The 24086-nt window shown below is 39.5% G+C and overlaps 1 protein-coding gene across 1 annotated transcript; it reads left to right on the top strand.

The window, feature by feature from the left end:
- The first annotated feature begins 456 nt into the window (after positions 1-456).
- LOC140754649 (uncharacterized) lies at positions 457-20121 on the top strand. Its single transcript, XM_073089654.1, has 20 exons — positions 457-755; positions 2400-2556; positions 3006-3122; positions 3687-3851; positions 5477-6851; positions 7054-7191; positions 9642-9818; positions 10746-10958; positions 11469-11595; positions 12025-12160; positions 12440-13053; positions 13508-13603; positions 13974-14201; positions 15117-15273; positions 15725-15845; positions 16431-16696; positions 17154-17229; positions 17793-17898; positions 18194-18341; positions 19858-20121. Exons 1-20 carry the CDS (start codon positions 687-689, stop codon positions 19920-19922), a joined length of 4551 nt encoding a protein of 1516 aa, XP_072945755.1. The 5' UTR covers positions 457-686; the 3' UTR covers positions 19923-20121.
- Positions 20122-24086: the final 3965 nt, after the last annotated feature.

Raw genomic sequence — 24086 nt, 5'->3', positions numbered from 1 at the left:
AGAGCCCGCCTAACATCAACTGTAGTGTGGAATCGTAGATAATTATACTTTTTTAAATAAACAACAAATGGCTCTATGAAATCTGTCCTACATTCTGAAATATGCTTGAGTAATGACGAATAAATATGTAATCGCCACATAAGATTATACAATATGCGTTATATACAAAGATGTTCCATTGATTTGCGCCGAAAGTCGCGGAGAAAGAACTAGAAGCATCGTAGGCAGTACTAAACATTTCCAGTAAATATAGTATAATATTTCACATAGAGCCTTTTATAACTTAGATCTTGCATAAAAAATCACAGAAAGCTCACAATTACAATTAATAATATATATTTTACAAAATTGTACGATATTTTAATATTTTTCTATTATTTTTTTTATAGTTGTAAACTCAAACTAAATGTGGCAAGGTGGTAAACTAGCAACATTACCGGTGTCATTCATTTCAGATTCAATTCATTCAATGCAAGTCAAGGTTTTATTACAGAGTTCACAAAATGCACTCATCTTATGTGAAATAGTGTTATTTCTATTTTAGCGCTTAACTATAATTGAATCGGTTTTTCCTACATCACAATCATATTCTTTTACGTTTACAAATAGACAAAATCTCTTAGCTACAATGTTATAATTGTGTGGATTAACTAATAATATTATTGTGAGTGTATTTGTTTGTGATCATGGATGGAAATCGCTTTATATCGTCAAATTATGACGAACCGGCTCCCCCTGGGACTTCGCCGCCACTGGTAAATACAATTGAATACTTACTATAACAAACTTAATGTATTTTCGATAATTGTGTAGGTAATGTATCTGCACTAGTGCTATTGCTACTAGCGCTGTAGATTTTAAATCGTATTCGATGCCATTGGTAAATTAATACGCTTGCGCAGATTAAAATGTTGGTAGGGTCCGGTGCAGCATACATGATGTCGGACTTTTTAATATTTCCTGTCTGTTCCTATCTATTCCTACTTTAAAACTGAGAAGTGCAGGACAGACAATCTTGTATTCACTTGCATAACGTAATGTTATTTGAAGTGTTCTACATATGTTTGTATAGGACAACCACCTGTTATACTAATCCTTTGTGCACCATATTTAAGCATATAGGTAAAACCAATCATATAGGTAAGATCAATCATATATTTCAATATGGGTAAAATGAAAAATAAAAGAAAAAAACAATTCTAGATAAATGTTAACATCAACTACTTTTCAAAAGGAATATTACATTGTGTCCATAGATTAGTAAAGATTACTCACTCCTAACTAGAAAATGTGCCCAGTTTTGAGAATTGAAATACTTGCGTAAAAAAGTTTTGCCACGTCTACGTGCTAAAATATCCTTAAAATATTTGAAATAATTATTTATTTATTACGTAAATTCATGTAAATTACGCAGTATTAGTTATTTATTCGTAAATTTTCTCTAAAAATGTTTTTATTTGTCAAGAATTCAAAAAAAGAACTTATGATAATAAGCCATTTGTGGCTTCATTGAATTTGAAGGCGGCGAAGTATCTTAACTAATCTATGATTGTATCATGGAAATTCCTTGCTGTATGCCTTGCGAAATGGTGTTATTGATAAGTATATTTTGCATCATAACTGTAAGGTGGTAGAATAGAATAGTTTGCTATTTGTTTCTAGCATGAAGTAGTCCTTGCATATTAGTGGATGGGAGTGAATGCTGGTATACTTATATAATTAAGATGTATGTATCAATTATGTAAGCATCATATTTTTGGATAGCAATGCATCTATGGCCAAGTTCAGGTCTGCAATCTTATCCTATATTATAAATGTAATCAACCCCAATGGGCTGACTGTAGTAAGAGTTGGTCATAAGGTGACTTCAGGTTGACTGCTCATTGACTCTTCCCTCTTAAGCAGCTGATAGTGATCAAATATTGGTTAATACAACCAGTAATATTGCTGTGAAACTGCTCAGCGTCTATTTGTAGTTTATGCATCAATACAAACCTTAGACAATGGACTGTTGATTTGTTAATACTGTTGTTGGTAGCTAGTGGCAAAGTGTTGTAGGGCCCTGTATCAAAATTTGTTGAAGGACAAAAACATTTCTTTTTTAACTGATAACTTATCTTTAGGGACTTTTTATTTCATATATTTTTTGAGTTTCGATTATTTCGAATTTTAATGTTATTAGTGCTTTGGACATCATGTCAAGTCTTAGGTCACAGTTGTAAAACTTGCATAGCTGAAAAGACTGCTGCTACTGCTACTAGATAAACCACATTTCTTTAAACCTACGAAAAAGCCCTATATACAGTTTATGTGTATATGTTTTTATTATTGATATTTATGTTGAATTTGTAGTATAATATAAGACCAAATAAAGCACTGTAGCATATATTTCTTTGCAGTTTACCAATAGTCTGATCGCACCAACCCCTGAGACTCCCAAATCCCTGGCATCGGCTAAAGGTGTGGAGAATGCAAAGAAGAGACTGCGAGCCTTCTCCATTCAGAAGAAATCAACTCCTTTGTCACCGATAATTCCTAAGCCACTCAGCACTGGAAGTAAGTCCATAACATTCTTGTCAAAGTTTAGCTGTATTTGAATTCCTCTCTTGTGTAGCAAGAATTACAACTTCAGGAATAAATACTTCAGAAATAATACATATTTATGTGTTTGACTTCATGACTTCTATCAACTTATGATTGAAAGGTCAGGAAGTCAGACCCACTGACTTCCTGAGGTATTACGACCAAACCAATTTCTAGTGTGAAACAGTCCTGTGTTTCATTAAAGATGTGATAAAAGCTGACACACATATGAGCCTACAATATCAAATTATTACATTTATTAATTTTTATATACCATTTTGAAACCATTTTTTTTGTATTTGTAATACATTCACTGCTTGTGTCTACATTGATACAGGCATGATGTTAACATTGGTAAATGGAGTATGACTGTCGACTACAATATTATGTATTACGAAGTTCTTTTATGTGTTTTCTACCAGATACCACAGTACTGATCGGGAAGCTCAGCAGCGTGAAGACAACACCCAAGGTGGAGGAAGAGCAAAAGAAACCACCAAAGCCACCAAAACCAGGATCTATCAGGAAGTGTTTGCCAGGTAATACTAGTTCATTATTAGATATACATTATTACTTAAAGTAGGTTTTTTACTTTGTCTTGGGTGTAATAATCACACACAAAGATAGTTTATCTAAATTATATGATCAATCTTTTTATTTATAAACACACAAATATCTAAATTATATTATAATCACCCAGAATACAATTTAGGCATTTATCTGACCAGGGATCAAACCCGGAACCCATTGCATGTCATATCAGTATGGTGAATACTTTGCCACACAGGTGGTCATCATCATCAGTTGGATGCAGTTCACCAGATGGTAAGTGGCTACTGCTGCTCATGGATATCTGTAATCAACCTCAGATACGATTATTTATTCCTACTTGAGGTCGGCCACAGATGCGCCGCTACCCCTGAGCACTAAGCTGGAAAGCCTCGGAAAAGTATATCTCCCTTACCACACACTTCAAACCAGAACACAGCAGAGCTTATGCTGCTGCTATGAGACAGAAATAGGCATGGCGGTGGAACCACGGTAGTCAAACCACAAACTGTTCTACTACCTTCAAATGCTCACTTATTTTTTATTTTTTACAGAATCTTATCCGGAACAACAGAGGCGTACTCTTAAGGAGATAGAAGACATGAAACGCAAAATGGAGCTGGTTGAGCTGGGCATTCCACTAGGCCTCATCTGCCCATCATCCACCAGCGAGAAGGCAATGCCCACTAAGGCGATGCCGCCCATAAAATCTTTTCTGGGTGAGTTCACATTTGTATAATATTAAAATATAACTATTCGACGTTAATACGAGTCAGTGTGTAAGCGAGAAACATATACCAAATCCGCCATTTTGTATTGATTCAAGTTTTATTTATTTTTCTAATGCTTTCGAATATCAAGTTGGCTTACATCTATGTCTTACATGCAAAAATAAATAAATTCTTGCATGTATCTCATATGTAATATCTGCTAGTTACTACTAACCTCTTTGGCATAACACTATTTAAAAAAAAGGTCTGTAATAAAATGATGGATTTGTAAATACTACATGCCAAAAATGTTAGATGTACCCTCTATACATTTATTAAAAATTTCGAACTTTATTTTATGAACAGTATTTTCAACTTTATTCTCACCTGAAGTTCAAATATTCTTTACAAATTGCGGTTTTATGTTCTTCAAAACCATATATTCCAAATGAGGTCATTTTATAAAATTTTTGAAGAAACTTTATGATTGTCATTTTTATCAAACCAAAAAGCAAACATTTTATTACACAGACATTTTGTGTCGCCCGTTTTTAGCTGATCTCGAATATGCGACTATAGGACTACTATTGAACCTATAGCTATGTCCATGTACACATTTATATATTGTATATCAAAATCGATCTACAAACAACAAAAACGTAGTTTGTATCGAATATTGGAAGTTCTATAAACCTGACTTAAAAACTTCAAAATCATATTAAAAAAATCATCTGTATATTTTTCCACCTTGCACTTCTAACATTGCTTGCCCCCGTGTTTGCCTGTTTGCATGTAGGTCGACGCTTCAGAGTGTTTAAATCTCAGAAACAACACGTCAGTAGTAAGAAACGTGCAAAAAGAAAGGAGTATCGTAAGTTCCTCAACGCAAGGGTATTTGTTGTTTGTGTGATGAGTAGTGAATATGCATATAATTCACCTGAGATTAGTTGACTATAAAACTTTAAAACCACCGCCACACCTATTCCTGCCTAAAAATAGCAGTGCTTAAGCACTGCTGTGTTATGGTTTGAAGGGTGTCGTAAGGGAGATAAGGGTACTTTGCCGAGGAATTGGAAAGATTTTTTGTACATATGGTGCAGTGATACTTTCCATACGGTCTCCAAGCTCATTTGGTACTCCAATCTTATAAATAAGTAGGTGCTTTGATATGTATGATATAATTATGAATAAGTGTGCGGGAATGTGAACTGTATGCCCATTCTCTACTCATATTACGTAACAAGTAAGGTGGGGTTAGACGGAGTTAGTATTTAGATTTGTTGATCTTTTAAGACAGGCTTCTTCTCAAGCTTTTGTGTAATTTTCTTTCTTCCTTGGTAGATTACCATTGAGTTATTATTTCGATCCTGTCTATGTGTAAGTATAACGTAGTAGATACGTAACGTAGTGTAAACAGCGGGAGATTTTGAGAGGTAACCTGTTGAATTAATATAAGGATAATATTTAAAGCTTTACATTATAAAAGAGGAATATCCTTTGGTGAAAAAAGTACTTCATATTATTATCATCTGATTATATTAGAAGTCTGTGTAGAATAAGTAAATAGATTGTAATGAGGCAAAGTAGTGAATTAATTATAGAATCTAATTAGTAATGTAAAATATTAATTTTAGATCCAGCTAAAGTAGATGAAATCATTCGTGAAGCTAAGAAAGCAAGATTTGAGGGAAGGGAGTTTAAGTTCGATTACCAGAAGCTATTGCCCGATTATGACAACCCATTTCAAAGAAAACGAGATGATCAGGAGAAGGAACATCATCAAAAATCTAACCGTCGCAGGAGTATCTCACAGAAACGGGATAAGAAATCTGACAAGCATGATTCCAGGAGATACTCTGATTACAGAAAAGGAGACAGGGATAAGTACAAAGATAGAGATAAAGAGAAATCTAGAGAAAGAGACAAAGATAGACATAAAATTAAAGATGAAAAGGAGGACAGAAAGGATGTAGAAAAAAGTACCGAAAGAGAAACCGATGTCAATCTTAAGGACTTTTTTGTTTGTGACAGTTGGTCCCTAGAACATGATGATAAAACAAACAGCTGCAGTCCCAAAAACGAAAAGATACCATATCCTCCTGCTCCTAAATCTCCTGAGATTAAAGAGATAGAAGTAAAGCCGCAGGAAAAAGTGACAGAAAAAATACTTATGAAAGTTTCCAAAGATCCATCACAGCAGCTCAAAGAGAGTCTCCATAAGAAAAATGACGTCATAAACGAATGTATCATTAGCAGTCCTGTTGATAAGGCAATTAAAGTTGAAAAACTTCAACCAGTTATAGATTGTTTTAAGTTCGAAATAGATCCTAATGATGAAGAAGTTTTAGACATATTCGATGAAGACTCTAATTTAGAGAAATATTCACAAGTGAAGCCAAAAACGCCGTCACACAATTCACCTGAACTAGTTCCCATATATGAGCAGGATACTAAGGATATGTCGATGGACGGGATGAATGACGACACATTCTTAGAATCTGTTATAAACGAAATCAAAGCAGATGACAATATGTGTGAAGAAACGAGCCAAGATAAGCGTTTAGTAGAGTACGACGAGTCTCCAATGAAAGATGACTATGGAAGTCCAGTGGTGAATATAGCAAAAGTAGTGACCGAGATAAAGCGAGAGTCAGTGACGCCGGAATTAGACGACAGAATGAGAGAGCGAACGATGGAGAAGATTGCCCATGACAGAAAGGAACGGACAAAACAACTGGACGAAATTTTAGATAGTAAACAACGCATTCGTCGAAGAAGTGACTATTCTGATGGTGGCCGATCCTCTGAAAGTGGTTACAAAACTAGTGATACTAATGAGACTAATACAAAATATGCAGAAGATTTTCGGTTGTCGATTGAGAGGGAACTCGACGAAGCGTTGGAGAAGAGTATGAATAAGTCAACAATGGAATCGCTTGAGACTTGGAGTTTTGTGCTGAAGATCTGCCAACCATTGCTGTTTAGACATGACAAGAATAAATGTTATAGGTATGGTATAAGTTGGTTCTTTTTACGCTTTTATAAACCTTCTTTTAAGATCTCTCTATGGATTAACAGCATCACCGTCAGTTTTTTAATAATATAATACCATTGTGTGATTCAAGCTTTGAGTAAGACTTTATTTCATAAATAAGGCATAGATTTTTAATTTCGAAATTTTTTTGTGGTGAATATTTTGTTTTTTTTTTAGGGAAACTCGCACCACCCCTAAAATATGGTATACCGAGAATCCAAGGGGGTGTTTCTGTGTCAAAGACAGAGCTATTGTTTATGAGGAATTGGAGATGTTGAAAATGGGCTTGGTTGATCGTCTGTATGGGTGTGACCAGTGAGTACAAATCAAATTATTATAATTCATTTATTTGCTAAAACATTCTTTGAATATTAAATATTGATGAAAATAGTACATTACAATACGAGGACGAAAAATTTTTTTCTGACAAGTGTGAGTTTGCAGGCCGAGCCGCAGGCGAGGACTGCAATCACACGAGTCAGAAAAACATTTTTCGTCCGCGTGTTGTATAAAATTTTATATTACGGGGTCGGAAATGGGGGTTTTGCGCACGCGAAGCGTGCGTAAAACGTCAATTTACGCACGCCGTGATATAAAAATGTATTCTATCGCTAAAGCATTCTATTCAAATCATACAGAATTAAATATTCCTCTCGTTATAATTTCTTTATTAATTTGTCTTGAATTTTTTTTTCTGTTCTTGTGACATACATATATTTATATTAGCTGACGCGGCAACCGTTGTGTTGCCATATACATAAAAAATTTTTAAGGGCGAACAACCCTTATTACTTAAGAGTATGAAAATTAGATAGTAGCCGATTCTCAGACCTACTAAATCCTTACTAATCCTTATCCTTACTAATATTATAAATCCGAAAGTAACTCTGTCTGTCTGTCTGGTTTGTCTCTTCATCACGCCTAAACCACTGAACTGATTTTAATGAAATTTTGTACAAAGATAGTCTGAGACCCGAAATCCCACGGGATCTAGGGATGGCGATCTAAGATCGATTAATCGGAGAATCGATCTTTTGAACCAAACAAATCGATTATTTTAATCGATATTGGTAAGGATTGAATCGTAAACTTTGCATTTGATCAAGTGATGATCTTTAGCAAAGTTGATGTCCACGAGCCCACGAAGGTTTCAGAGTTGGTACGAACAATTCTCGCCACTGCCATTCCAATGAAAGTACGAATTTTCAGTTTTATATATGTTAGTATGTCATATTATTTTCTTTTAAACGCGGGCGAAGCCGCGGGCAAAAACTAGTATGCATATAAAATTTGGTGAAAATCGGTAAAGCTGTTTCGGAGGAGTACGGTAACTAACTTTGTGGCACGAGAATTTTATATATAAGATATTCTACTTCTAATTGGAAAATTAGAAAATATCACTTGAAACATTTACATTCATATGAATATAATTATCCATGTACAAACGCATATATGTAACACGCGCCCGCACATGTATGCACGGCACGTACACGTAAACGCATAAGGAAATACAATACAATACAATAAAAAACCTCTTTATTGTACACCAAATTTATGGTAACAAATACAAAATATTTACAATAATTAAAGGTTCAACTGGCGGCCTTATCACTAAATAGCGATCTCTTCCAGGCAACCATTTACTTATTGCAAGAAAGAGAGAATTATATTAAAGAGATCCAGGGTAGGTGTGTACATGAGAGTCATATTTTAAATATATCAGCAGCTAGAGTACTTAGGAATAGAAGGAAAGGAGAAAAAGAGGAGAATACATAAAGTAGGAAATAATAGAATAGTATAAAAATAACAGGGTAGCTAGGAAGCAGATTATAATGATAGATAAAATTCTTTTACTTGATTTTTAAAAGATTCCAGTGACTGCGCACGTCGGATAACAACCGGTAAGGCATTCCATAGGCGCACAGCCACTGCAGTAAAAGATTTGCTAAAGAATGGTGAAGAAGAAGAAGGAGTTAATAGGGAAAGGTTTTTATTGGAGCGCAGTAAATGCGTATCGTGAGACAGATGCAAGTAATGAAAACGCTCTTTTAAATAATTAGGTGTGTTAGGGTTAAACAAGATGCAGTGTAAAGCAGCAAGTATATGAGTATTCCGACGAAGACGAATTGGGAGCCACTTGAGTTTTTTACGATACTCAGAGACGTGATTTACGAATTCCAAATATGAATCGGATAAATAAGTTTTGGATGCGCTCAAGCTTATTTAATTGCTCCTCGGTTAGATCTAGATAGAAAATTTCTGCATAGTCAAGGACAGGATGCAGTAGACATAATGAAAGTGAGATTTTGGTCGCAATTGGTAGGAAGTTGCGAAGCCTCCGGAGGGATCCCATGGCCGAAAACACTTTCTTGCTCACCTCGTTGACCTGAGGGCCCCATGACAGATAGCAATCCATCTGGATACCTAAGTTTTTTACTTTTTCACTTAGAGGCATATGGAGGAATTTCTCGTTATAAAGTTAAAAGGGGGCGTCCGTAAATTATTCATTTATTTTAGATTTTTTTTGAAATTCTCTTGCCCTCTTGGTGAGATGTCGTGAGATTTGTCTCGACTTTTTTATATAATTGTAAAACTTAATTTGGGCGTGATTGAGTTTTGGGTGAAAAAGTTAATTTAATCGAGTGAATTCGCAATTTTACACTGTTTCTTGGTGAAATAATATGTGAAAGTGTGTGACATTTCGGTCAACCCCTCCCTCCTTTACACGTCATTGCTCCAGAATAACCAATACAATATCCCACCAGGATAACAGACACACCGTCGGTGCTCGCCCGCGCGTGGTACCCCCGTAGCGCGGCGTCCCTCACCGAGGCGCGAGTACAGCCGGTGGCCAGCGAGTGGGAGGCCGACGACAGCCAGCCGCGCCGCGCCCTCACGCCGCTGCGCAACGACGAGGTGCTGCTCGACAGGGAGTACCAGCGGTAGGTGTGACGTCACCCCCTGCTGGGTATAGCGCTAGTGGCAGTGCCTCACCGAGGCGCGAGTACAGCCGGTGGCCAGCGAGTGGGAGGCCGACGACAGCCAGCCGCGCCGCGCCCTCACGCCGCTGCGCAACGACGAGGTGCTGCTCGACAGGGAGTACCAGCGGTAGGTGTGACGTCACCCCCTGCTGGGTATAGCGCTAGTGGCAGTGCCTCACCGAGGCGCGAGTACAGCCGGTGGCCAGCGAGTGGGAGGCCGACGACAGCCAGCCGCGCCGCGCCCTCACGCCGCTGCGCAACGACGAGGTGCTGCTCGACAGGGAGTACCAGCGGTAGGTGTGACGTCACCCCCTGCTGGGTATAGCGCTAGTGGCAGTGCCTCACCGAGGCGCGAGTACATACTGGGTATAGGGCTAGTGACAGTGACGGTCGCTATGCAACGACGGTACTGCAGAAGTAGGTCTGGACAACAACCCATTTTTTTAATGCCCACGTAAAACCTAGACTATATTTAAATAGAACTGCAGCACGGGACAGTGGAGAAGTGCACCACCTCACCATTTTTTGTCCCACTGCTGGATGCATATAACTTTGCACAACTAGAGATCGCGTGAAGCATATTTTGATGAAATGCCGGTTAACGTATGCAAGAAATGTCGCCAGATCGTTCTTCTTCTCCTAAATGACACTAGCGAAGTTTTCTAAGTCATTCATCTTAAATATATACAATCTTCCTAATTAAAGTAAATAATCACAAACCACTTCCGGTATTACCATCTTACTTGGTAAATTATCTCACCGTACCAAATGTCCATAAGGCCTCTATAACTTTGCAGTGTATGATTATTAGGACTAACAGCTTAGCGTGCCCTTAGAAAAAGAAAGAAATTGTAAAGTAAGCAAGTAACATTACTTTATTATCTTTAGGTTCATGGCAGCAGTATGGCCTGAAGTTGCTGAAGCGAAGGTGTCCGAATCACCGCGGTGTATGACTCCCGTGCAGCAGGAAACCGTCCAGAAGAAGAAGGAAGAAGAATTTCAGAAGGAGACAGAAGATAAGAAGGAAGATAAGAAGAAGATTAAGCTCAGCAGCGAAGGATGGAGCCAGGAGTCTGATATAGAAGAAGACACCGATAAAAGGTTAACCGATTAATTTTTGTACACTGTAACTTTACTAATAATATATGGAAAATTGTTTTGTTGCTTTAAATTATTAAGAGAATTGTTTATTTAGCAGTTTTGGAAAAGTGTTTAAAATTTATGATTTTATATCTATTTCTTAAAAGATGTATTGAATAGTGAAAATGCGTATTTAGTTTGTAATTAAAAAAAACGTCGCACGAAAACAGTCGATCACACAGTCGATAACATTGCGATCTGTGACGTCACAATTTATTGTTATAGACAAAATTCTCTTTGATGCTTTATTACACGATACTTACGTTGATGCCTGTTGATGCGTTTCGAAACTTAAAATAATTATAGAGAAAAATGTTTTTCAAAAATGAACTACATATTATGTTTCGCTGTCTACACTCACAGATCCTCATACTAGGATCGAACCCGGGACCCTCTGCGCGTCAGACCGATATGGTGACCGCTCCGCCACGTAGGTGGTCAAATGTTTATTTGCGCAATTTCCTTTTCCAGGAAAAAAATGAAAATAGTCAAGGAAAAAGAGAAAACCCGCAAAAGAAAACGATCTACATCCACATTGTCCTCGATGTCGGACAGCGACGCCAGCGCCAAGAAGAAGCGGAAGCTAATGAAGAAGAAGGTACTCGTGAAGAACTTTACTTATTCACTTTGCTCATATCTTTTGTATGTACCTTTATCCTATTATTGTCCTACTGCTGGTCACGGGTAGTCTCTTGAAATGATATATCTTTATCATCAATCCGTTATTTCTCCCCACTGCTGGGCTCAGGTCTCCTTTCATAATGAGAAGGATTAGGCCATATTTCACCGCGCTAGCTAAGTAAGAAATTGGTAAACTTCACATATCTCTGTGAACTATTCCGTTAAAAAATCTCTCATGTATGCAGGTTTGATCGCGATATTCTTCTTCGCCGTTAAAGGAATTGATAATTTAATTCTAATACACAAATCTTCTAAAACTCTAAAGTGATTTGATCCTGAGCGAGGACCCACTTATCAACCACTGCGCTATCACTGCTTCCATGTAACTTAGAACACATTTTTGCAGGCACTCAAAAAAGCAAAGTCAAAAGAAGCCAAGCGCCGTCGTATAGGCAAGAAGCTACTCAAGAAGTTGAAAGAAAAGCAGAAACAGAAGAAGAAAGCGGAGAAAGAGGAATCGGAGGAGCTGGAGCTTCAAGAAGGTGAGAATATTATTATAGTGCCTTTGAATTACTTTTCTACAATGGCAAAAAATCAAAAGTACATGTAATTGGAAACCTGGTCCATAGGCGCAGAAAATTAAGTAACTTATAAAAGATGAATGAAATAATAAATTTTAATTCAATAGGGATATTTTTATTACATTTTAAATGTTCTCTTGTTGTATTTTTTTTGTTTTGCTGTCAATACTTGTATATTTTTTTAATTACATAATATGTAAGTATAGTTTTACTATAAATTGTATTCCATTAAATATTTAGAGAAGAAGAAAGAACTGAAAAGAGTGAAGAAGAATAAAAAGCAACAGAAGCAAAAGAAAGGTCAAAAGCGTAAACGGAAGGAATCTTCCACGAGCACTAGCTCTTCCAGTAGCAGCAGTTCTGAGACCGATACCGCGGTCAGGGCCAAGAAGCGAAGCAGAATAGAGAAGAAGCAGAAGCGAGAGAAGCGGGAGAAGCGCGAGAAGCGGGAGAAGCGAAATAGATCGTCATCTGACGCGAACAGCGAGGATATCTTCGATGTTAACATCTTAAACAACATCAAAACGGAACGGTTAACTGATGATGAAAAAGCACAGAAGCTTCTAGAATTCTCGCCGAGGATCCAGCACAAACCCCGGGAAATAATCAACGTGAAGGAGTTGCAAAATGATTTTGTTGGTAACAATATACACATAAAGAAGGAAGCTGTGGAGCTCAATGTACAGAAGGTAGAAGTTGAGAGCGTAGAAGCAGAGAGCGTAGAACAGAAGAGTCAGATAGAGAAGATCGTAGAAGATGAACAGGTTGAGAGAAATGTGACTGCGTTGCCGCCGCAACCGGTCGCACCGCCAACAGTTATGGTCGTTGAAAAAGAAGAAATTATGGAATTTAAGGCGAGTTTAAATTTATTTTCAAACACCTCGTAATTAGGTTCTTCGTATAAGTTGATAACGTCATTGCGTGTCAGAAGTGTATTGAATATAAATGTATAATTATTTAAATATAATAGAAGCATTTGTCTTTGGACTATGGAGGACTCATTACTACATATATTTTTACCTTATAACAGGTAACATAAGTAACATAGGCCTTCTGACTTATTGACCAGAGTTGGCAATACCAATCAATATTAATAGTACGTACACATATTCTATATGAAGTTGACTATTCATTGACTGCAGAGCACTTAACATCAAATTCGTTGCATGCTAGTTTGATATTACTATTAAAAAAGAAGTTCAAAGTTTTTTTTCAATTTGGAATTTGCTACAGATACTCATGAGGTCACTACACATTTGTTTTGTTACGGACCTTTATGTCACTAACATCTGTTATTTTGTTTATCAGGAACCACAGGACACCAAAGGCATTATTCCGATGAGAATGCTGGATGAGTCCAATTTATCTCAGTGCTCATCACAAGAATCTGTATGTAGTATTAAGGTAACTATTTCAATTTTCTGTTAATTACCTCAATGTTCTACACAAAAAAAACATTATTGTCCTACTGATGGTTATGGGGCTCCTTTTATAATAGAGTGTTTTGGTTATATCCCAATAAACTGACTAGTACTTCTCATACTTTAATTTTTTAAGGTATTCTTTAGGATATATCCACGTAAAAATCGTAATCTACATCCATTGTGGCAAATAATATTTGATAGATAAATTTTCATTTTCAAATCAAATTAAAAACATATCTAATTGTATACTGACCCCCGGCGTAAATTATCATAATTTAAAGTGACCCTAAACATTACGACTTGGCTTTTCTTGCTATTTTGCTATCTATAAATAAATGTTTATCGTTTAGGAAGCGCCAATGTACGAGAAAGACGAGAGCCACCTCCGCCCGTCCTCCCAGAACTCTAACTACAGCTTCAACGACGTGATCGCGAGCCAAGGGGGGCTCTACCAGAAGAGCATAGAGACGATAGTGGACAGCCAGGAGAAGTACGCGGAGAGCTACGAGCACGTGGCCGGCAACTACGAGATGTACGAGCAGCTCGCGATGGCCTATCAGAGCGATGTGGCCAGTCAGGTGAGTTGTGTTTGTTAAAGTTTAAAAATTTGTATTTCGTTTGGAGGGCTGTAACATATTTGAAAAAAAATTCGACGATAAAAGTTTCTTTTATTTCAGACTGCCGTTTGCTAATCATTTATTTTGGGGTATTTGTTAAATTTCAAATCTCTAATTATAGTTATACTTATAACTTTTAGGGTTATAAGACCAACAAATTGTATGATAAAATAACGTAATTTTCACTTCAATATTTATCCATGTTCAGTTCTCATTACATTATCAATAAATATTGAAAACTTTATGTTGTAGCATTCCATTCTATTTGTATCGTAATTAAGAGAAGCTGCATGATCGTCGTCATGTTGTTGGTGTGCCGATTGAGTGCGTATTGACGATATCAGTCATCATCTCATCATCGTTAGAACTAAGATTCAATGACGAGATTATAATTAATGAAGAGATAATTAATTATGATTATAATTAATTAATGAAGAGATTTAAGATTATAATGACGAGTCAATGCTCGAAGAGATTAAAAAAAAAAAAACAATGTGAGCCGTCACGGGACGCCTGGCAGATGTGAAACATCGACATTATTTTGTAAAAGTAATATGCAGAAAAGAACATATTGTGATAGGAACTAAATATGTCATAATGATAAAATAAAATATTACGATTTTTGCGCATGGCGACGCGTCGCCACACCGTACACACTACTGCATATAGACTGTATATATATACCATCGTATAGCGTGGCGACGCGTCGCCACGGCATGCGTCGCCACGTCAGAAATCGGTTTTACGTGCGGCTATAGATGTTTCACATCAAAAATGCGTTGCTGATGTGTTAATAATATGAATGTTAATGGAATTATGAATATTACTAAAAACATTGTAATTTTGGTAACATGTTTTCCTGTTATGTTCGTCCAGGCGTCAACGAGCCAGGACGCAGGCGGTGCAGACGGCGCGGGCGCTCAGCAGCGCATCGAGACGGTGGTGCGGCTGCGAGCGCGCGGCGAGATCAAGTGCGACTGGCGCGCAGACCACCCCCCCGCCGCACCGCCCGCCAACCGACCCTCGCGCTGGGGTACGTACGACCCCCGGAATATACGTAACAGACACTATAGTCTGATTCGATAGAAAATGTAAACAAACAAATGTCACTGTCAAAATTAACCAGAAACATAAACTTTAACAAACTTAACAAAAAACGAAATTAATCAAGTTAAAAAAATTGAGTTTTAATTTGCTTGGGTGAAAGATCGGTTCACTGAATCGATGCATTACTGGAGATCGATTAACATAATCGACTTTTTTAGTCCAAAAAATGGATTTTTCTATTAACCAATCTGACATCGCCATCCCTAGAACCAGTGGCAATTCAAGCTCAAACAATCCAAAATCGTACCTTAGTTTTATAAACTTACTCAATTGTTAAATACTATCAAGTTACTGCACATAATTCATCTCAATTCACTCTATATCCAAAATCGTATGAATATCAATTGTCAATATAACATTTTTCAAAATATTTCCAGGTCTGAAGCCGAACGAGGTGAACATAGTGCTGACGGGCGGCGAGCAGTACCCTGCGCAAGGCTCTCCGCAGCCCGTCTACCGCATACAGAGCCTCGCCAACAGGACCGACCTGCCCACTGAGTGAGACATACACTTTTCATCACTTTAACACTCAACAACACTCACAAACAATACAAAACAAGAAATCAAAATGATTATTGTGTGTGTACTTGCCGAGAAATTGCGCGCAAAACCAAGAATACATCTACACTCATGCGACCTTTTCATTCGCATTCTCGACCATTATCCGGAATGGACGACAGTGCGGCGGCTCTACCTACCTACACAACTACATACAATGTCACGCTCGCACTCATATCGAAGAAGAATATTAAATAGCGGATTAATAGCGGCTACAGACTCACCCCGAGAACACCCGAGAAACGTGAATGTGAACGCTTTCTTGCCTTTTCGTTCCCGTTCTCGCGCTCGCCTGTTCTTGGATCGGTGTCCGATTTTGCCCGCCTCAAAGGGTTTCTCGGACGAGAAAAGAGAACGGTAAAGTAAAGGTAGAGAGTGTAAAAACCTTCTCGGTTCCCGCGCAATTTCTCGGCGAGACTTCTCGCGTGAGTCTGTAGCCGACTTAATATGTTTGCTCAAAGGTTTGCCTTCTGACCCTACAACCAAAACACATCAGATTTACTGACTAATTTTGGCTTTCAACAGCTACGACGAAGCCTACATGGATATGTACGGCGCCTCCGACCGTCTCCAGTACGGCGACTGTTTCGCCACCGACTCCATGACGGCCGACAGCATGGGCAGCATGACCAGTATGACCAGCATGGCGCCAACCTCCATGCAATGCATCACGAACATCGAGATGGTGCCGCTCCCATCCGCCTCGCCCCCAAAGGAAGTGTCTCCAGACCATGCAGAGACTGCGAGGAGTACACTCGATGCCAGGATCGATCAGGCTTTGAGGGAAACTGGTATGTTATCAATTTTTGATATTCCTAGTATTTTTTAGGTAATCTATGAGAGAAAAAAATCTAAAAATCTATGAGAGAAAAAAGTAGGCTCGACTTGGCGGAGGCACTGCCGTGCCTCCTGATTGTTTCATACGGGAATGCACTGATTTTTTATCAAAAAATTGTCATCGAATGTTATTGAATATAATGTAACATAAGTATTTTCTAAATAATCCTAGTTTAAAATGAGTGAATATTTCTTGTTAATGTAAAACTGATGTTAGGTGTTAGGACTAATTATAATAAATAATCTAACCTACCACCTAAAAAACTATGTGTATATCCTTATTTCCATATCGCAATGACCCTGATCTGTCGAATAAAGGCAATAATCAATAAATTATAATAGAAATAAGACATATCTTGTAAACATTATGAGTGAATGATTTGATTGATTGAATTGAATGATTTTGTGCAGTTCTTGGTGAAGTAGCGAAGGAGGCTGAGACTACAGAGGAGCAGAAGGATGTACCTGAGAAGGGCATACTGATCACGTAAGTTTACATACTAAGAAAGAAAAAAAATGAACCATTGTATGATGGGTATTATTTTAAGATTAAAAATAATAATATAGAGGCCATATCCATTTCATTTTTTTAATGATAAAGCACACGTGCTACCTGATGGAAAGTAGTCAACGTCGCCTATGGACATTTGCAACACCAGAGGAATCGTCAATGCATCGCTGCATTTGACTGGCTGACTGTCTTTGTACTGAGGATGAAGCAAATAAATAATGGAAGTAAAAAACTTTTCTGCATCCCATCTACCAATATAGAAGTGTAGCAAAGCATATAAGTATATGTGTGTGTCTACTCGACTGAATACTAGAAAGAACAGATACTAGAATTTTTTCAAACGTTGCTAAAGAAAAATAGGTGTAGCGGTAAAGCAGCAACAAACAAAACAAATAGGGTTCTATTTTAAAACCTTTGTTGGTATAATCTTCAATGATCTTTTAATATCAACATATACAATATATGAGTGTAATTTTTGTATGATATAAAATGTGAATGTAACTATAGCGAATGTTGATGCAACAACAAATGTTCCGTAGCAACGTGTGTACGGGCGAAGTGGGGCGCGGCGGCAAGCGCGTGAGCTTCGCGGACGGCTACAAGCCCGGACAGGACTCCGATGTCGAAGAGCCGCCTATTAAAAAGGTTCGTATTTTGCGCAGTATTCTTTGTTTTTATTAACACGTGTAAAACTCAGTAATTAATTTTGAAAAAAAAAAGAGAAATAGGTAGCTATATTAGGCAATTAAATAAGGCAAAATTTTATTACTCGTCCACTCTATGGCCAACCTTATAAATAGTTCAAAATACGTAACCAATTGTTGCCAAAATTATGTCAATGTTGACTGGAGATATTTGTTAACATGTTGAGCGAAACTCATCAACATCTTGCCTAAAGTTGATAAGCGTGCACGTTGCCTAATGCAATGTTGTGTTGCAGCGTCGTCGTCCTCGCCGCGTGGGTTGCGCGTGGCCGTGCCCCGCGTCGCACGCCGACCACGTGCCGCTGTGGGACGCGCTGCCGCCGCCGCCGCCGCCGCCCGGCGACCCGCCCGCCTCCTGCCGCCAGGCGCTGCGCCGCCCGCCAGGTACGTAGCGGCCCCCCGCCCGCCTCCTGCCGCCAGGCGCTGCGCCGCCCGCCAGGTACGTAGCGGCCCCCCGCCCGCCTCCTGCCGCCAGGCGCTGCGCCGCCCGCCAGGTACGTAGCGGCCCCCCGCCCGCCTCCTGCCGCCAGGCGCTGCGCCGCCCGCCAGGTACGTAGCGGCCCCCCGCCCGCCTCCTGCCGCCAGGCGCTGCGCCGCCCGCCAGGTACGTAGCGGCCCCCCGCCCGCCTCCTGCCGCCAGGCGCTGCGCCGCCCGCCAGGTACGTAGCGGCCCCCCGCCCGCCTCCTGCCGCCAGGCGCTGCGCCGCCCGCCAGGTACGTAGCGGCCCCCCGCCCGCCTCCTGCCGCCAGGCGCTGCGCCGCCCGCCAGGTACGTAGCGGCCCCCCGCCCGCCTCCTGCCGCCAGGCGCTGCGCCGCCCGCCAGGTACGTAGCGGCCCCCCGCCCGCCTCCTGCCGCCAGGCGCTGCGCCGCCCGCCAGGTACGTAGCGGCCCCCCGCCCGCCTCCTGCCGCCAGGCGCTGCGCCGCCCGCCAGGTACGTAGCGGCCCCCCGCCCGCCTCCTGCCGCCAGGCGCTGCGCCGCCCGCCAGGTACGTAGCGGCCCCCCGCCCGCCTCCTGCCGCCAGGCGCTGCGCCGCCCGCCAGGTACGTAGCGGCCCCCCGCCCGCCTCCTGCCGCCAGGCGCTGCGCCGCCCGCCAGGTACGTAGCGGCCCCCCGCCCGCCTCCTGCCGCCAGGCGCTGCGCCGCCCGCCAGGTACGTAGCGGCCCCCCGCCCGCCTCCTGCCGCCAGGCGCTGCGCCGCCCGCCAGGTACGTAGCGGCCCCCCGCCCGCCTCCTGCCGCCAGGCGCTGCGCCGCCCGCCAGGTACGTAGCGGCCCCCCGCCCGCCTCCTGCCGCCAGGCGCTGCGCCGCCCGCCAGGTACGTAGCGGCCCCCCGCCCGCCTCCTGCCGCCAGGCGCTGCGCCGCCCGCCAGGTACGTAGCGGCCCCCCGCCCCGCCCCGTGCCCTTCCCCCGGGCGACCCGCCCGCCTCCTGTAGCCAGGTATATAACGGCCCCCTCCTCCTGCTACCCGTCCGGTGCTTACGTCGTACCTCCCTCCTGGCGACCCTCCGTCTCCTATCGCCAGGCGCTGCGCCGCTTGCCCAGTACATACAGGAGACCTGCAGCCTTCTGCCACCCGCCCGCTACGTACCCATTCAGTCCGCCCGCCCGGTACTGACAGCTCCAGACGCGACAGATCATGCTAATATCCTGAATATGAAAAGTATCCTACTACCCTTATGTCAATTAAGTAGTAAAGTGAAATATTTTAAAGAATTTCTTTGTTTCAATTCCATTGTAATTTATATAACATAACACCTATAATAAAATACATGTACTATGCCAGAAACCTACGTAGGGAGTGTACTGAATAACTTCGAGAATGTATCTGTGATGTAGTAATACATACAGGACAAACATATTGTCCTGCTCCGATTTCACATTTTTTTCAATTACAGATCCGGGAATGCCACACGGAGGCTTCATGCCGCCGGAGCCGCCGCCAGGACTCATCAGCTTCTAACGAATACTTCGAGGATATCAAAGTCCTCCAGATGAATAATCTCATAATAAAAACCTAAAAAAATTGTGAATAATGACATAATTAATAAAGAATATTAAGTTTCATAATAATATATAATACAAACGTATGAACGCTGTGACGGTTCCTTGTGTAAGAAACAATATGAACACACGTGAAGTGGATTGTGTATTTTTGCAAAGAAACTTTGAAAATATAGTGGTTTTTTTTGTTCCCATCCATTTTCTAAGTGTGATTTATAGTGTGTAGTAACCTCAGCAGCAGCTTTGTACTAGCAAAGTGCAGGCAGGTATTCTCCGCGCTAAACTGCTAGACCGGTTTGGAGTTGTTGCGCACAACTACAAGCATATATTCCATAGCTACCTAAGGGTATAATAACGCAACTATGTACCCGCGGGCGAGAGCGGGCAGCGCACGGGTGCCGGGGAGGAGGGGGGAGGGGCGCTTTCTTCGTCCCGCTAATATCTACAATTTGCTATTCGACGCGACTCATTTCTATGTTCAGAACGGACTATCAGTTTGGCGCGGACTATACCTTAACCCATAACACTCGGTAGAAAACATTTCAGCATGTAAAAAGATATACTTTTTTGCACTAATTTATAAAGTAAACCATAGGGTTTACTTTTACTCCAAAAATGTTTGAAAACATAGGTTTTCAAACATTTTTGGAGTTTACATAATAGAGCAACAGTGCTCGCCTTCATCGCAAACAACTTAAACGAATTTTTTAGAGGAGGCAATTTTATTTTTTGGGACATGTGTGGGGTCAATAGAAGCTTAATCTCAAGTTTCAGAATATCGTGCTAAACTCAAGTGGCTCCCAATTCGCCTTCGCCGGAATGCTCATATTCTATCTCTTCTCTATTGCTTACTGTTTAATCCAACTGCTCCTCCATATCTCAAACAACGCTTCCAGTTTCTCCACTTGTCCCATGACCGATCCCTTCGTTCCTCAGAAAATCTTGCTCTCTGTACTTCCTCTCACTCAACTTCCTTTTACAAAAAATCCTTCACTGTATCCGCTATCCGTCTTTGGAACTCCCTCCCTGTATTTATTCGTTACTCCCAATCCTTATACTCCTTCAAAAACCTCGTCAAATCCAATTACCTTCAACTCTAACTGTCTTTCTTTCCTTTGCTCCTTCTAAATTTGTGCTCTTACTGTCAATCATTTTTTAAACAGTATTAATTTTGTTTTTAATTTTTAATTTACAGTTGCTTTATAATTATAAGTATGTATATCAAGTATATGAATTATTTATTTAGTTATAATTATATTTTAAATTTACACTTGTTTTTATGTATTAGTAGGTAGTCTTTTTACTATTATTTATTTGCACCCTACCTATTCTTTTAATGTCACCCACTCTTTAACTCCTCACCCTAAGGTTGCCTGGAAGAAATCGCTGTTTTAGCGATAAGGCCGCCTTTTGTATCGTTCAAAATTTGTATGTTTTTATTCTTGTATTCTATTGTTTTTGGGTACAATAAAGAATATATTATTATTATTATTTGTGGGGTCGCCACCTTTGTCCCCCGGCCGCCATCTTGAAAAAACACCGTGATATTTCGGAGACTACGCATCTTATAAAAAAATTGTATTCATAATTTGTAGCAAATCGTTTTGCCTACAAATTTGTTTATAGCACTCTGTGACCTAAACCCGCATTTTAGCCACGCTTTTCCGTGTCCAAAGTAGCCGATTTTTACACCGTGCGAATGTCAATAGACTACCCTCACAGTTGTAAAAAATAAACATCGCTATGAAGGTTTCATACTTTTAAATGGCATTTGATAATTAAAACTTAATAAGGATTACTTTATGTAAAGGAATTATTATGTTAATAATTTATTTTGGGTGTATTTACGTTCTTGACAATGTGTACACCTATATCCTAAACAATCGCATCACTGCAAGTGTAACTGTATCGAGTTCTATTGTTTCTTTTTATTGTATTATTTTCACTGCTCGTCAAAGTAGGACATACTTAAATTAGGAATCGTTATCATAATTAGCCATAATACTACTCTAGTAGAAACTCGATTAAGCGAACTGTTTGTAGTCGTTCGGCATTCGGTTTGTCGAAAATCTGGATAATTGAGTTAATGAAGAAAAGCTATTTGACCCGACTGAGTAAGGTAATGATTTTCGATTATATGTTTGTATGTAGGTATGTATGTCATATTCCTTGGCATGCCAAACGATTTCACGAATTTTGATATATTTTTATATGTCGTTGGATTCATTTACATTGCGGGAATAACATTAGCTATATTTTTAAGCAATCGAATCTTTGGTTTTTATAGTAACTTTCAGGTTGCGATTTGTCGATTGTGGTCGCCAAATCGCGATGTAGCATCGATGTAATCGCCAAAACGCGAATCGCCGATGTTAAATGTAGCTGATCTGGAAGTCATTACAAAGTTATTGTCCGCATAAAACTGCTAGTAGCTCTGAATATAGAAATGAATCGCGTCGCCATAGCAAATTGTATGACAACTTCAGAGCGGACTTTATCATTAGTATTAGTAAATTATGTGATTGCTTACAATACTTTTTTAACCGACTTCATTTAATAATAGATTTAGGTGGAGCCCTTAGTCTAGACGCCACTTATCATTTAAAGATTTGTATGTATATAGCCTAAATGGTTTCATGGATTTTGACGAATGGGTGCTGTTAGATTTGTCTTTATCACATGAGTTTTTAAGCCAAAAACTACTATATACATACTAATAACTAAATTTTCTAAATCAAGAATTCTCCACATCAAGTTTTAATGGTTGTGGTAGTGTCACGTGTTTCGTTGCTTTTTTTTTAATTTTTCATAATTTTAATTTCAATCATTTATTAATTTTTATGAATTAATTTATCTCATATTGCTTCAAAAGTATTAGCGGGTTTATGTCACACGAGCTATAAAATAGTATACGATACTTGTGACATAAGATTAAGTAGCCTATTGTCTGCACGGCGTTTAGCACCCTCGCTGCGCTCGGGCGCTAACTTCACGCCGTGCAAAAATAGGCTACTTTGGCCACGCGTATCGTAATGTACTATTTTGCCCTAAATTAAAAATTAAAGTGATTTTTTTTCCATTTTTTTTTATTTCATTCATTGAAAACGCTTTTACAGCGCTCCAAAGTTGAAAAAACGCGCCTACAAATTCTGCCTTTACGAGTTGGTTAATGGATGAAACGTTTTTTTTATATCAAATTAAATATGTCAAAAAGTATATTGCAAATGGGTTGACTAAAACAGTCCAGAATATGATTATTTTTTTTTTGTTCACTTTTAATTAGGTGCGCGGGCTCTTGCGCGACCCAAGTGATTTACAATTCTAGTTAACTTTTTGGTTTTTTACGCTAGCAAGTGTAAATTTCTGGTAGCTTCCTGATTCCTTAGTCCCCCTCGCTTTGAACATTATTTCGGTATTCGAACACATAGCACCCGTTGAAAATGATTACTATTATGTATCATTTGCATAAATCGTAAATACTTGATATAGGACCAAAATTAAAATGGTCTTTTGTCAGCTTCTTTTCCATTAGCTTTCTAAGCTAAGCTCGAAAACCCAAACACTCATCTCTCGCTAAACAATTTATGAATGAAGTGAATAATAGGAACTTTTACATTTATAGTATAAATATTGCCAAGTTATAATAAAGTGTGCAATAAGGAATATTCTATCTATCTACGTAGACTCAGTATTTGAACATTTGAGTGTAAGTTTTTTTTAGATAAGCCAAAGTTTTAAACTGTGTATGACAAAAGTAGTTAAATTCTATTCAATTGATGCAATGGAAATAAATCAATATTCAGTCATTATGAAATGGTCAATGCTGTTCATCTATAATCAACGGAAATGGGATAGAAGGATCACAAATGAGTTCTTGTAGAATCCCGAGTCTACAAGTGGGTTCATAATATGAATTCCTGGTATAAATAAGGTAGAAAGTAGTATTGCGGTGGTGATGCCGCAGTCTGACAAAACAACATCAGTTTTATTTTCAACGTATTTTTATTTCTTGGTATAAATAAGATACAGTTAACAGTTCTCACTTTATTCAGTATACACATAACAGATACCAGTTGAACACTTTAGCTTTCGATAATAAAGGGTTGTAAATGAAACTGCAAAG

The sequence above is a fragment of the Epargyreus clarus genome, unplaced genomic scaffold (assembly GCF_041222505.1).
Source record: "Epargyreus clarus isolate Ecla_fem2 unplaced genomic scaffold, WU_Ecla_fem_2.2 ptg000031l, whole genome shotgun sequence".
Classification (NCBI taxonomy): domain Eukaryota; kingdom Metazoa; phylum Arthropoda; class Insecta; order Lepidoptera; family Hesperiidae; genus Epargyreus; species Epargyreus clarus.
Note: the sequence above shows the minus strand (reverse complement) of the source record. Positions and strands in the feature narration are given on the sequence as shown.

What these genes read in the sequence shown, in the direction of transcription:
- LOC140754649 (XM_073089654.1), top strand. Translation starts at nt 687, where the DNA reads ATGGATGGAAATCGCTTTATATCGTCAAATTATGACGAACCGGCTCCC. An exon ending in CGTCTGTATGGGTGTGACCA is followed by an intron (nt 7,192 to 9,641) that starts GTGAGTACAAAT and finishes ATATCCCACCAG; the next exon opens with GATAACAGACACACCGTCGG. An exon ending in GAAGAAGACACCGATAAAAG is followed by an intron (nt 10,959 to 11,468) that starts GTTAACCGATTA and finishes TTCCTTTTCCAG; the next exon opens with GAAAAAAATGAAAATAGTCA.